Raw genomic sequence first — 14,715 nt, forward strand, 5'->3', positions numbered from 1 at the left:
CTATCGAAAGTATGCAACATGGATACTTATTGAATCAGGAATTTAATTATGCATCCGACGAGTATTCTGGCTCGAAATTTAAGCAAAATCACAGAGAGATAAGTTGAAAATCTAGTTTTTAACTCCAAAAATGGTTGAATCATCTCCCATGGTTAACATCATCATCTTAAATCCTATTGGTTCTTATTAAGTTTATTTTTCTTGTACATTTTTTAGGCCCATTTTTTACCTCAATTTCTTTAATGAGAGTTCATTTGGTGGAGCCTGAATGGTGGTGGAGGGCACTTTGGAAGGCAAAATGTCCTCTAAAAATGAAGTTTTATTGTTAGACTTGTATCATGGCAAATAAGATGCCTACTTGGGAGGTCATGCAGCGTAGGTTTGTCATTGGGTAAGGGCAGTGATCCCTATGAAAACGGGTCAAGGAATTAATTGATCGCCTATTTGTGACTTGCCCTTTCACTCAATAAGTTTGGAAAGATTGTAGCATGAGCTTGGGTTTACAACTTCATTGGGATGTGCCATCCTTTGTAGCTACTTGGCAGTGAGATAGGTCGATCAAAGTTATCCACGCACTACCTCTTATATTATGTTGGGGAATAAGCTCCACACACAATAAGCTGGTGAGGGATTCATTCTTAATATGTTCATGCATCATGCACATCATGTCAAAATTGGTATGGGTTCTAAAACAAATAATTGGGCTGAAGCACTTGTGTGTAGATCTGTAATTGCTTTCGCTAATGAGAAGGGTTGTGATAAGATCTAGATCTATGGGGATTCCATGTTGATGGTCAATTGGGTCAATGTTGTTCAACATTACAAGAACATTCATTTGGTTAATATTGTGGAGGATATTCATAATCTAAATCTTTCTTTTACATACTTCTCTTGTAGGCATATCTATAGGGACATGAATAGGGAAGCCAATAGGGTTTCTAAGGGCAACATTCTCCTAGATCACAAGCTCTGGCAGGTAGATGAGCTCCAAGGTCAAGACCGATCAAAGTATTACCATAGGCCATATATCAACAGGTTACATGCAGCATGAGGCATGGTAAAGCCCATGCCAGTTTTACATTTTTGAGAGACCAACTACGATATTTTTTATACATGTTTTCTACTTACTTGTGCAGAATAGTTTGAAAAATTAATATGTTTTATGAATTTTATATCCAAAAATGATAATATTAGATGTTTTTTTCCAAAAATAACAAAAATAATATCTGTGAAAGAAAAAAAAAAAACAAAACAAAACCAAACCAAACCAAACCAAACAAAAATAAAACAAAACAAAACAAACACATATATATACACTTATACTTTTAAAAAATTCAAATTAAATGAAAAAAAAAATCGATGTCTCACCTCACCTCAAAAGGCCTCGATCATAATGTGTTTTGGTGCGGAGCAATGGTTTCTCAACATAGTAATCATGGCTTATGCAACATGATAGGCTTAAAAGAATAAATAAATTTTAGAAATTTATATTTAAAAAGATTTCCAAATTTTATATTTAAATAAAAATTGACAAGCTTTTAGTTTCTCTAAACATATTTATAGAATTTTTTTTCTTAATTAAAAAGCTGGTTGATCTCAATTAAAAAAAAAAAACAAATAAACCTTTTTTTCTTACTAACAATTTCTAAAAGAAATCACATAATTTACACTATTTGATTCTTTTCTATGATATTTTAGACTGCATAACATTTCAGCCTCCATTTTGTTTTCCTTTCCAACATTTTGTATCTTTAAATTTTTTATTTTATTTTTGTGATATTTCCTATATTCAAAATTTTCAATTTTATAATATATCCCATCTCATCAAATTTTCAATAACATATCACATCTCACAAAAGTTAATACTCCTTATATAATTATCAAAAAAAATTCAAAAAAAAATATTTGCCGATAAACCTTTTGACACGACACAAAAGTTCCTTCCGACAAGAAGAAAAAAAATTCAACCTACGCATCATGCCACAACAAGGCTCACTGGCGGCTTCTTCTTTCCAGGAGTTCCTTTCTTGACAGTTGCCCCCTTCTTAACACGCGCTGCTGTCTTCTCTACCTTTTCAGTGGACGTTGCAGGCTTCGGCTACTTTGGCGGCGGTTTTAGAAGGCTTCGAAACCTTCTTGGGCCCAGGCGCCACCTTGGACTTAGCTGCAGGCTTATTGGCCAGGGATTTTGCCTTCACAGGCCTGGCGGCCTTTGGCTTCAACCGATTCTTCAACTCCTCCGAAAGCTTGAAAGAATTCTTGACCTTGGTGAGCTTTCCAGATTTGGCAAGATTTCTCAGCTGAATTGTTAGCAGCTTCTTGAAATTTGGAGGGAGTTGGGACTGGTACTTGTTGCCGATATAGGCTGCTATGGCATAATGGCTAGATCCGGTCCTCTCCTTCAAAGAAGTAATCGCTTCCGTGATCATCTGCACAATAAAAGCGACAAAATTTTGAGACCCTGTGTTCAAAATATAATATAATGTGAGAAAGAAAAAAAAAAATTAAGTGGCCCAGAATTGAAACCTGAAGATAAGTAGGATGAGAAGGTGGTGGTTTCGATCCCTTGGAAGTCCTCAGCTTCATTTCTTTGTCAACATTGTTGACTACAGGCTTTGCAGTTGTCTCACCTGAAGCCATTTGTTTAGATCACCAAATTACTGAAAAACTACAAAAGAAAATGATACTAGGAAACGAGAAGACGAGATCTTAGCACACAAATCGAAAGTGCGCAGAAAAATTTGGAAAAAACAACGTTTGGATGGTAGAAGATATATTGTTATGGGTGGGTTATATATACAGGGGAAGACGAGGGATGATCACCACCCCGGGTCGGCCGGCAGGTCACCAGCTCAATTTTCCGCCATGCAGTTCATCCGACGGTCGGGAATCGCCCGCTTCTCCTCCCACGGATTGAGTATTCAAAGCGAGATTCGTTCTCGGCCGTTGAATGCTCCACAAGGAAACACACGGAAATCTAAGAACTTTTTACATTTACTAATTTTAAATAAAAATAATTTAAATTACCAAGAGGGAAACTTCTTAACTTTTGGGTGGTGCGTTGAAGCGTATATACCTTACCTGAATGAAGAGGTGAACTTTGCTTTGGCATGAGGCATACCTTTAAATTCAGAGGTTTCTTTTAAGGTTACTTTATTTTTTAATTAATTAATTAATTTTTTATTTTATTTTTTCTAGCTAATTTTTTTTTAATGAATTATTGTCATTTATTTTTATTTTAGTGATAAAGTTGAGCTTATTATTTTTAGCTTTAAGATGTTATCACAGATGTTTTTTGGGATAGTTTAATTCCCCTCTCATCTTTTGCCCCTCTAGGTCTTACACCCCTTGGAATAGTTTAATTCCCAAAAATAGCTTTCATCCTTAACCCCTTCTTATGTGATTTGAACCTAAAAACTTACTAGGAGTAAACCTCACTCAAACTAAATGATCTACACCTCATAGATTCCAATAAATCATTATTACTTATAAAACATTTTTAACTAATTTAAATTTAAATTTCCAAATATAAAGCAAAGTTTCCACCTAAAATTACTTTTCTTATTATCTTTTTCTATCTAAAACTCTATTTCTTAATACCTCTTTCCAGTTTAAAATGGTAACCACTATTATATTAGTTAATGTAATTTTTGTTGATCCAATACGATAGAGATGTTGTAATATAATGTTTAACATTTTGACTAAGTCAAATAACATAAAAATGAAAATAATAATAAATAAAAATATTAATGTAATGTAATGTAAACATTTTAACTCCATCAAAATAAAATTAAAAATAAAATAACAAAAATGACCCATGGTATTCGTGTGGAATATAACCTATCTAAACAGGGAAATTAAACCAACATAAATCTATCTTAACTCTAGATATACCAAGCACCGAGAGGGATCAAATCTCTCTTGAGATGCAAACCTCTTTTAGAGTGAAAAGAGATTACTCGAAAAGAGATTTGATCTCTTGTGGATCTAGGCTGGTATAATCATTCACTTCAAAGGATATTATTAATTTTATGGGGCAAGCTTGGTGAATGAAATTTTCATGTTATTAATATTTTATAAATTCTTAAGTTGTTTTAGTAAACTATTTATAATCAGTGTTGATAATATCTCTTGTGGATCTAGGCTGGTATAATCATTCACTTTAAAGGATATTATTAATTTTATGGGGCAAGCTTGGTGAACGAAATTTTCATGTTATTAATATTTTATAAATTCTTAAGTTGTTTTAGTAAACTATTTAAAATCAGTGTTGATAATATCGGCATTGAAAAAATATCGGCAAGGGTCCTAAAAACATCTTTTTGGCAATATCGGTGAAAATATCGGCAAAATACCAAAAAATATCGACAAACATTAAAAAATGCATAATATATTCATATTTTTCATATTTTAAGCATATAAAGCAACAACAAAACGAAATAAATACATTGGCACATAAATATGAAGAAAGAACTAATATATATGATGTAGTGGATGTTAAATAAAAATGATACATCAAAGGCGATATCAAATCTTGTTGATCGTTGATAATTGTCCAATCAAGGACTCAACTATGGAGAACTAATACAAAATAAAATCACATATATAAAAGTATCTCATCATCATGAGTTATTTGCCATTCCTCGGGAGAGAAAATGTTTCTGTCGGCTTGACTAAATTGCAGGTTTAAGGAGGTCCCCCAAATAGTATCTAGCTGATTGAGATTCGAGTCATCTTTTTGATCTTCCAGACATTCTTTTAACTGTAACTTTATCTTAGCCGCTACCACCTTGACATCATGCTGGATGTTTCTGAAAATTCTGCTGTTTCGCTCTAGCCAGATCTGCCAGCAACAAATTTTGAGGAGAGAAGACCAAGCCACTTTAATCACTTTGTTTTGGGGGGGGGGGGTCGGGATATCTGTTCTGCCAGTTAGCGAAAAGATCAGTTATGGAGGCAGGAAGTTCGAAATTGGGGTTCCAATGGTCCATCAGCTCTCTCCAGACCTGCACGGCAAAGTTGCATTTTAAAACAAGATGCGTGGCACATTCCGCCTTCTCTCTGCACAGGGAGCACCTAGACGGGCCATAGAATCCACGCCTCTGCAGGTTGTCGTCAGTGAGAATTTTTCTGTGGCATAGGAGCCAACTGAACATGTCGATTTTGGGCAGCGAGGGGATGCCCCAAACTGCCTTCCACGGAGCCGGATCAGGAGGGACGTTTGGTATTGAGGCGAGATTCGTGTAGCCATGGGCAACAGTGAAACCCGCAGTTAAAGAACCCCAGCCACGCCTGTCTTTTCTGCGGATGTGCGAGGGGGCAGCTCCATTTAGCATAGCGCGGAGGCAGATGGAGTCCTGAAGGAGATCCGAAGGTAGATCAAAGAAGCTCCAGCCAGCCCAACGCGTCCCTTCCCACGTGGAAATATCCCACAGCGTGGATTTACCTGAATCTGTTAGCCAATCTCTCAGCGCCTTCACGGAGGGGCAGTCACCAATCGGATCGCGATCCATGATGCGATCTGTCCAAATATTAATTTTTTTCCCATTTCCAGGGATCCAGTAGGCCTTGGAGCGGATCAGAGGGACAACTTTGGAGCAGAGTCTAGCAAATGAAGAGGTGCCTTGGGGGAGAGGCCCATCCAGACATCTTGTCCTCTCGCCTTTGAAGTATTTCCTCCAAAGCGCTAGCTGGGCCCAGCCAGGCTTGGGCGCGATGATTTTCCAGAGAAGCTTGGCTCCCATGGCAATGTTCTGCAGGGGTAGTTTCTTGAAATTTAGACCTCCCTCCATCTGAGGCTTGAGGACTGTCTCCCAATTGACAAGAGGGATTTTCCTCTCGTTTTGTTTGCCCCCCTTCCAGAAGAAATTTCGAATGTGCTGGTCCATTTTCTGAAGAATGCCGACTGGAGCTAGGAGCACTGAGAACTGAAATAAGGGGAGACTGCAGAGAACGGCTTTGATAAGAACTGACTTGCCTGCAATATTTAGCCAGTTAAATCCCCATGCCTGGAGTTTGATCTTGAATTTTTCTATTTGAGGAAGCCAATCCCTGCTATAGGCACGCTTGAGAAAGATAGGTAGCCCAAGATACTTAAACAAGGTCCATACTGAGGAGGCAGCAAATCCTAAGCATCTGGCAATGGAATTAAGCAGAGGGGGCGTGGTATTCCAGCAGTAGATGTGGCACTTTCCCTTGTTGAGACTACTTCCAGACCTCATGCAAAACTCATCAAGAGCCTCTTTGAATCTGTTGGCAGAGTGGATCGAAGCAGCCCCAAGAAGCAGGGTATCGTCTGCAAACAGGGCATGGTTTATGTTCTGAACTCCCCTCGCAATGCAAATCCCTGGAATCTCCTGCTCTTGCATTTTTTTATTTAAGTGAAAGCTGAGAATGGAGGCTTGAATAACAAACAGCAGAGGGGACAGGGGGCAGCCCTGCCTTAGTCCTCTTGAAGCTTTAAAGAAACCAGCAGCTCTGCCGTTAACTAGAGGAGCTATCCATGGCTCCGAGATGCAAGCCCGGATCCAGTTTATAAAGCTCTCTCCAAATCCAAATTTTTGCAAAACATTCAATAGAAAGCTATGTCTAACACGATCAAAAGCATTTGCTAAGTCCAGTTTGATGGCCATACCTTTTTCCTTGCGCTGCTGGCTTGAGAGGATTGCCTCTTGAACTAAAATGAAGTTGTCCACCAGCTGTCTTCCATGAATGAAGCCCCCTTGATTCTCTGGAATGATTTTAGGGAGAATGTGCTTCAGCCTGTTAGCAATGATTTTGGTGATCAGTTTATAGCCAATGTTACAAAGAGATATGGGACGAAATCTATTGAAGGAGTTGGCGCCCTTCTCCTTAGGGATAAGTGCAAGGAACGAGGAATTTGTGCTTCCTCCAATTTTCTGACAGGCTTGCGATTTTTGGACCATTTTATAGAGATATTTTCCCACAATGTGCCAGCAGGAATGGAGAAACCATCAGGACCTGGGGCTTTATCTGGGTCCATGGCAAAGAGAGCGCTTTTGACCTCGTCCATGGTGACTTTGGCTTCTAGTTGGTGATTCATCTCAGCTGAGATTGAAGGGGGAACCCCGTCCAGAAGACAAGAGTTCTGAGTCGCATTCACCTCTTCGCTGTACAGGTTTTGGAAGTGGAGAAAGGCTGCTTGCTTGATGCCTGTAAAGTCTTTGTGGATAATAGATTCTTCTTTAATTTCAGCTATGTAGTTGAAACTTTTTCTGGCTTGAGTTTGTTTGTGGAAATATGAAGAGTTTTTATCTCCTCCTTTGAGCCAAAGGCAGCGAGATTTAATCCTCCATGTTTCCTCTTCGTCCAGGCAGCCTTTATGGTATTGCTGTTGGAGATGGACTTCTTTGTCAAGAATTTCTTTAGACATGTATGCCTCCTCCGAGAGCAGATGGTGGGCATCTAGCTAACTTTGGATCTTTTTCCTTTCAGCTGCTGGGTTAGGAAGAGTTTTGGCCCAACACTTTAGGGCAGATTTCACTCTTCTGAGTTTTTCTTCCCATATGTAAAATGGAGATCCGTTGACTGGCTGGGACCAACTTTCCTTGACTATCTGCAAAAAGCTAGGTTCCTTGATCCAAAGAGGGCTGAACTTGAAGGGGATGGGGCCAAGATCAGAGTGAGCCCGGAGAATCAGCTTGATAGGATTGTGATCAGAGGTGCTACAAGGAAGGATATGCATACTACTGTCTAAACCAAGCAAAAGGAAGGCACTTTGAACAAAGAATCTATCCAGCCTTGCTGCAATGTGTCCAAGCCCTATTCTTTTATTTGACCATGTGTACTTACCCGAAACAGGCTTGATATCTAACAGATCCCAATCTTGAAGGAGATCCTCTGCCCATTCCCTTGTCGGGTCTCGCACAATGCTTCCTCCACGCTTTTCTGAAGAATGCAGCGTGAGGTTTAGGTCTCCTGCAATGATGGTGTTTTCTAGATTGCCCAGATCTGCTTGGTTTCTTATTGAATCCCAGCAGGTCTTTTTTTCTCCAGCATTGACCAACACATAAGCATTGAAGAGGCAAAAGGTTTCTTTAGTAACTAGATGCTGCATCTTTAGCATCAACTAGTGGGTATTTGATATCTCGGGATGCTGCATCTTTAGCATCAACCAGTGGGTATTTGAAATCTCAGTTATTAGCGAGAACGTGCTATCATTCCAAAGAGTTCCCAACCCTCCAGAGGCTCCTCGGGCTGAGACAGCTGCTGCTTTGCTCTTATTCCAGAGTTTTTTACTTGAATGAAGGAAGTCTGAATCCTCCATCTTAGTCTCCTGGAGAAGGAGTATGTCCGGGGCTTCTATTCTTATTAAATTTCTTATAGCCTCTTCTTTGATTTTGCTCCCCATACCCCTACAGTTCCAGGAGATTATTTTCATTATTTACCTTTGCTTTGCTGGGCTCCCTTGGAGCCTTGATGCTGGTTTCTTGCCATCTTCGGCTTTTTTGCTAACAACCTCTCCAAAGTTGGTTGGCTACCCTACAACTTGTCCTTGTATGTTTCGTACTCCCTTTTCTCCCGATCTGTTTTGCGCCCTCTTGTAGATCTCCTTACAGAGGCTTGGGAATCGCCTATTTCTCCTTCCTCCTCCGAGTCTTCCAATTCTTGGTCCTCTTCCTCAACTTCGTCTGGGGTTCCTTTTGAGCTTTCTGCAATGCCTGAGTCCTTGGAAAGATTGGGCAGATTACCTTTCTCTGGAGTCACTGATTTTTGGACCACGACTTCATGGGTGTCCTCTGGTTGAGAGCTAAGAGGATCGAACCTGTTTTCTGGGGCAGTCTTAGGCGGGATCTGCTGAGCAGGGGCCTGATGAGGACCTTTGCCATTAGTGCCTCCCGCCTTCTGTGTCTTGAGAGAAGTTTTAGATCGTTTGACTTGGTTCCAGCCGTCCTCCTTCCCTTGCACAGTTTCAATATTGGACGGGCAGCTTCTGGCGAAGTGGCCATAAACATGGCATTTCCGGCATTTGAAGGGCAACTGTTCATAGTCTAGTTTCTGCATATGCGTCCAGCTTCCTACCTTGATTTTGATGGCCTCTGGAAGTCCCACCTCCAGATCTACCTCTACGCAGATCCTGGCACAATCATATTGGTCCTTGTTATTCGCTCGATCTATGAATTTCCCCAGGGCATTTCCAATGTGCATCAAAGAATCCCAGTTCCAGCAATGCACTGGGAGGTTTTGAAGTCTGACCCACACTGGGACAGCTTTGGGTACATCTACTACTGGATCGAAGTCCGGAGTCCATTTATTCAGGTACAGACCCTGAGGGCCCATGAAGTAGGGGCCATTTCGAAAGATCAGATCTTTGTCGTCCTTTGAAGTGAATTCGAAGAGGAAGAATCCTCGCCCCAGAAAGTAAGAGGTCACACTTTCTTTGATCAACGGCGCCCAGTTTCTGTTGACCCAGCTCTCAGTGGTTTTGGGGGATGGCCATAGTCTAGTGAACTAGCCGATAAGAGCTCGCTCGGAAAAAGACAATGCAACCTGAATCGGGGTTTCCAGAGGAAGAGAGATCTCTAGAATATCATCCGGTTTCTTGACGAATTTCGCATCTTCGACATTCTTCTTCTTTGGGAGTCCTTCCAAGAGCCGGTTAAAAGCCTCAGCTGATGAGATCGGCAGAGGGGGAGGGGAAATAGGCGTCTGGGGCGTGCCCAGCACCTCCATGGACGCAAGCCCAAAGGGGAGCCTGCCAAAAATGATCAAGGAGCAGCTCAACCCTCCATGGATCAGACCGACCACAGGGTGGGGAGGAGCTCCGTGCGGACACGCCCGCAGTGAGCTAGGCAGCAGAGTGCGGGCTCGCGCGTTGTCTGCAGGAAGCGCGAGGAGCCGGTCTAAGGGGATAGCAGAGCCGAGGCCTAGCCTGTTCTCTTAGAGCCGCAGCCAAAAAAAAATGCATTATTAATAGTGGTATGTATTAGATATTTTTAATATAAATTATTTTCAAAAATATAATAAAATAGTTTGGTAATAAAACTCATGAATGCACGCTAACCATATTTTAACATTTTGACTCAATTATAAACTAAGATTCAAAATATATTCTATATGCACAATTAAATGATGATCACACTTATAAATTAGACTCATTTCAAATAATCACATGGAGTTTACTAATATACTAAGTAGAGGACTTATTTACTCTCTCAAGGATGCTCTAGATTTAATATAGATTTTAAACAACATATACAGTAAATTTATACCAATTGTGGATTTGTAAATTCATAATAACTTTTATAGAGAATCTATAACATCTAATAAATAATATGTATTTTGAACATTACAATATCAATACTTAATAATGTGGCAATATTAACGGAAGGATTAAGTACACAAAAATTTGTATTGGTCCAGAGATTTATAAACAAATCAACAATTACAAGAATTCTCTAGCAACACCTCGATGGATTTGTAGCAGATGTTATAGGTCTAATAACTAACCTATATCTTTTAAACTACAATTTGGGTATCTGAAATTTTTGGTAGATGTGTCCACCTAAATATAAAGTACATGTCTACCAAAAATCACATCTACCAAGATCATATTTTGAATTAAAAATAAAAAAAATAAAAAAATAAAAATTTCAACATCTATAGGTGTTTTGTAACAACACCTTGATGGTTTCGTAGCAAACTCTATACATTTGTTAAACAACCTATATTTTTTAAAGTACAACCTTGGTATCCAAGATTTTGGTGAATGTGTTCATCTCAATATATATATATATATATATATATGTATGTATGTATGTATGTATGTATGTATGTATGTATGTATGTATGTATCTTCTTCTTCTTCTTCTTCTTCTTCTTGGCTGAAAGTCACATTTACCAGATCATATATTTTGAATTATAAACAAATCAAAATCTATAAGCATTTCATAACAACACCCTAATGGTTCTATAGCAACTCTACAAATCTAAGAAAGGCATGTATTTTACATCAAGGAATCTTTCCAACTCATCCAAAACAGTGTACACTAAAAATCATGCGTTTAAACACAAAGAAAAATGGTCTAGGAAACACAACATTCATGAAAAATGGTTTAGGAAACACAACATTCATCTGCAAGAAAAATACTCAAATTTTAAAATTTTCAATTGGAAAACTCTTAGTAGTCATCATTTGTTCATCATCATCTACAATATTTAAAATAATAATAATAATGAAATCATTGTACTCATCATTCTACAATTTTAAATCTATACACAAAAATTAGAGAAAGTACACTTGTTTTTCTAGTATCTCGATTCTGAAAAATTGAGGTTATGTTGTGCTTAACCTTTCTATAACATGCCACTCCCTGCCTAAGTTATAACACCACCAAGGTGAAGCGGTATTACAAGAACAACTTAGAGCCCATCTTTATGTCATAAAAGAAAGTTTCTCAACAAGTATTTTACTATAAATATTTTTAAAGATAGAGTAGCTCTATACAACACAAAGAGAAGTTTTTTTGTTCAACAGTCCCCTAAAAGTATTCCTCCTTTAGTGCTCTTCAATGTGTATACGAAAAAGGACTAGATTGATGTCTTTAGAATCTAACAAATATTTCATTCTTTCGACTACTGAGTTTTATTGTACATAAAGTAGTTATCTAGCACCAATAATGTAACAACCGTGGGCAAAAATCCATGTAATAAAGTTAATAAAGGAAAAATAATAACCAAGGTCATGGAACATGTATCCCAAGCTGAATGTTGGGCAAACATCCTAATGTGGGTGTTCATTTGGTTTATTATGGCTAAGGAAATTGGCAAAGGAAATCACAAAGGCTTTGGAAAGGAAAAATGGCATTAATTAACATTTTATTTATGAAAATATTGGAAAGTGGGAGAAAAGGAAGGTGAAAGGTCTCAGGTTGCATGTGAGGAGGAAAATTAAGGAAAATAATGGAGATTGAATAAAATATAATAGACCTCATTGATAAAAAGGCTTCTAAGAATCAGTTCACAACCTTTTTTTAGTTCAATTTTGGAGCTCTTTATCTATTCTCTCTCTCTCATACTCTTGGACACTTAGAGAATTCCTGGAGCACTCTAGAATTAGAGGAAGGAAAGTAAAGGAAGGACAAGAAAGAAAAGGGAAGTAGGGATATAGCGAGGAAGAGATCGATCAAGTGATTACAGCGAGATTACTTGCAGGTATCGAGTTGCATGTATGATTTCCTTGTTAGTTTTATCATGCATGGTACATGAATGTGCGTATTTGGTTCTCTTGTTGTCGTTGGCATGGGTTTTTCTAGGTGTGACAGTGGTTTTCAACCTTGCCTTTACATTTCTGGATAGTCATGGTGTGATGGCACTCTCTTGTTTTGGTTGAGCTGGATTGCCAGATGGTTTTTGAAACTGAGTGGGGTGATCTCAGGGGAGAAACACAAGGCCTAAGAATCCATGGACCAGTGAAGGCGGGATTGTGGTAAAGCCTGAATTTGTATGCCCTCGTTAGGCGTAGGAATCCTAGACCGATGAATGGTAGGATATATGGTAAAGGATAGAGGGTGAAGCCTCGTTGGGAATAGGAATCCTCGAACGATGAATGCAGGGATATACGATAAAGCCTAGAGGTGGAGACAGAAAAATTCCTCACGATTTAAGTGGAGATATCCGGAGACATCCATGCTTGTTTAGGGCCTAGTGATCCGGTGGGATTGTGGTAAATCTTGGTTGTATTGATGAGGGTTTCAGGCCTAGGAATCCCTTGGTGGATATATGGTAAAGCTCGAGGAAGCCTTCATTGGTTCTGTTGTGAGTCCCACATTCATGCTTGGAATATGGCATGGGGGTGATTGGCTGAAAGAAATATTTGGTTCAGCCCAATCTATGGTCGGGTGGTACGTGGAAGTCCCTAGCTTGGTTGGCTTTTGCAAATTCAATAAGAGCTCTTTTCCTCTTGTATTTTATGTGTAAATGTACTTGTTAATGTGTGGCTTTAATGGTTGTTTTATGATTGTTATTCTGCTAGTTATGTGTTGATTATAAGCATGGTTCATGAAAGAGTTTGGTTATGGCTCTCATCATGATTTGATTAGTACATGAAATTTTAACGATTATATGACCTAATAGATGATAATGCAGGTATTGTGATAAGGCATCAATTTTTCTTGACGATTCTCAGATAAGCATGAGACCCTTATGCTCAGATCTATGGTTATGACCTATAAATTACATATTTGTGATATGTTTGACATGGCTAGTAGGGGTCAGGTCAAGTCCTTGTACCAATGTTTGCATTAGTAGCTTTAATTCATTGTTATTTATCACTTCTAGAAATTAATCATGAAGTTTTGGTCACATGCTTGAGACCTAGCCCTGAAAAAGTGGCACAGAATTTGGGAGGAGGATGTTACAGAGTGGTAGCAAAGCATGGTTTACCCCTTAGATTGGATGGGCGAAATGTGTTGGTCATGCATACATGTCGATTTCATATGTGTTCTTTATGCTTGTGGTCTATGTACTTGTTGTGTAGGAATTGTTTCATTTGTGTCATCATGTGAAAGTTGATGGTGTTGTTGTTGGATGTATTTTGCCGTGAGTGCATGTCGATTATGCATTTATTACTCATGTCAGTGTCTATACGTCATTATGCATACATTGACATGGTTATAGTTGTCGTGCATGAGGTCATGGTATGTGGTTAGTATAGTTATCCATGGTAACTAGATGATGGTCGAGATGATGTTTATATAATGCTATGATTATGTTTATACATGTATTGCGCTAATTTGGTTGATCTTGCAGACGAGATATCCTCCTCTGAACTATACTAAGGTATGTTGATTATGTTATGTTTTGGTTTAAGCTGACATAGTATACTTGCAAGAAGAAGATCAAATATGAGTATCAAGATGGTAGACTACAGTTCATAAGACTCTCCCTATGGATCGGATGAGCAGCATGGTGGTAGGCACTCTTCTGACTTAACAGACACATTGAGAAGTTTTAAGGCGTAAATAAGAAGTTGCAAAGCAGATAATGAAAAAAACATTCTAGCACAAGAGAAACAAGCAGAGGTTAATGCAGTTATCCTTCAGAGTTTTTTCATACTTGTAGAGACAGGGACCGCTTAGGATCAGCCATGGTTAAGATGATAGGACTAATGGGGCATATGGTAGTAGATCTCATGGTGGGAACAAGTCGAATAGAGATGACACGATCAAAGATGGCAAGTTCTTGGATACACCAGATAGAAGTGATGGACACAGGTTCTATTTTAGTTTTAGTTCTGACAGGTGCCATGGGCATCATCATTATCATCCTTACAAGAGGAGTAACAAGGGATATTTTCTAGATGAGTTCAAGAAATCCAAGCCACCTACCTTTGATGGAGATTTCAAAAAACCAAAAGATGTAGAGGCATGGTTAAGTGGGATGAAGAATTTCTTTGAGATGCATGATTACACAGAGAACATGAAGACCAAAATAGCTACCTTCGGTCTCAAAGAGAAATCAGACATCTGGTGGGAAGATGTGAAGCAGGTTAGAGACATTAGGACTGTGGAGTTGAGTTGGCATGAATTCAAGAGACTTTTCAGGAAGAAATATTTGTCAGAGATGTACTACGACAAAAAATCTAAGGAATTCTATAAGCTAAATATAGGGTCGATGATAGATGAGGAGTATACGACCAAGTTACTGGAGTTTCTATGGTATGTACCGTATCTTAAGGATGAAAAAACCAAAGTT

The 14,715-nt window shown here is 38.8% G+C and overlaps 2 protein-coding genes across 2 annotated transcripts; both read right to left on the minus strand.

Moving 5' to 3' along the window:
- Positions 1 to 2,075: 2,075 nt before the first annotated feature.
- On the minus strand, positions 2,076 to 2,640 carry LOC149227159 (histone H1-like). Its single transcript, XM_089380419.1, has 2 exons — positions 2,527 to 2,640; positions 2,076 to 2,429 (listed from the first exon to the last, which is right to left on the minus strand). Exons 1-2 carry the CDS (start codon positions 2,638 to 2,640, stop codon positions 2,076 to 2,078), a joined length of 468 nt encoding a protein of 155 aa, XP_089236545.1.
- A 1,957-nt stretch (positions 2,641 to 4,597) lies between these two features.
- On the minus strand, positions 4,598 to 7,393 carry LOC149227160 (uncharacterized). The gene is made up of 3 exons (XM_089380420.1): positions 6,948 to 7,393; positions 5,007 to 6,762; positions 4,598 to 4,843 (listed from the first exon to the last, which is right to left on the minus strand). Exons 1-3 carry the CDS (start codon positions 7,391 to 7,393, stop codon positions 4,598 to 4,600), a joined length of 2,448 nt encoding a protein of 815 aa, XP_089236546.1.
- Between the last annotated feature and the right edge of the window lie 7,322 nt (positions 7,394 to 14,715).

This window comes from Pinus tabuliformis, chromosome J (genome assembly GCF_031772625.1).
Source record: "Pinus tabuliformis cultivar Carrire ecotype Pingquan chromosome J, CPIR1, whole genome shotgun sequence".
Taxonomy (NCBI): domain Eukaryota; kingdom Viridiplantae; phylum Streptophyta; class Pinopsida; order Pinales; family Pinaceae; genus Pinus; species Pinus tabuliformis.

Coding starts and splice junctions, on each gene's coding strand:
- LOC149227159 (XM_089380419.1), bottom strand. CDS start 2,640: ATGGCTTCAGGTGAGACAACTGCAAAGCCTGTAGTCAACAATGTTGAC. Junction 2,430..2,526: donor CTCATCCTACTTATCTTCAG/GTTTCAATTCTG, acceptor TTTATTGTGCAG/ATGATCACGGAAGCGATTAC.
- LOC149227160 (XM_089380420.1), bottom strand. CDS start 7,393: ATGTCTAAAGAAATTCTTGACAAAGAAGTCCATCTCCAACAGCAATAC. Junction 6,763..6,947: donor TCCATTCCTGCTGGCACATT/GTGGGAAAATAT, acceptor CATTGCTAACAG/GCTGAAGCACATTCTCCCTA. Junction 4,844..5,006: donor AATGCAACTTTGCCGTGCAG/GTCTGGAGAGAG, acceptor TGTTGCTGGCAG/ATCTGGCTAGAGCGAAACAG.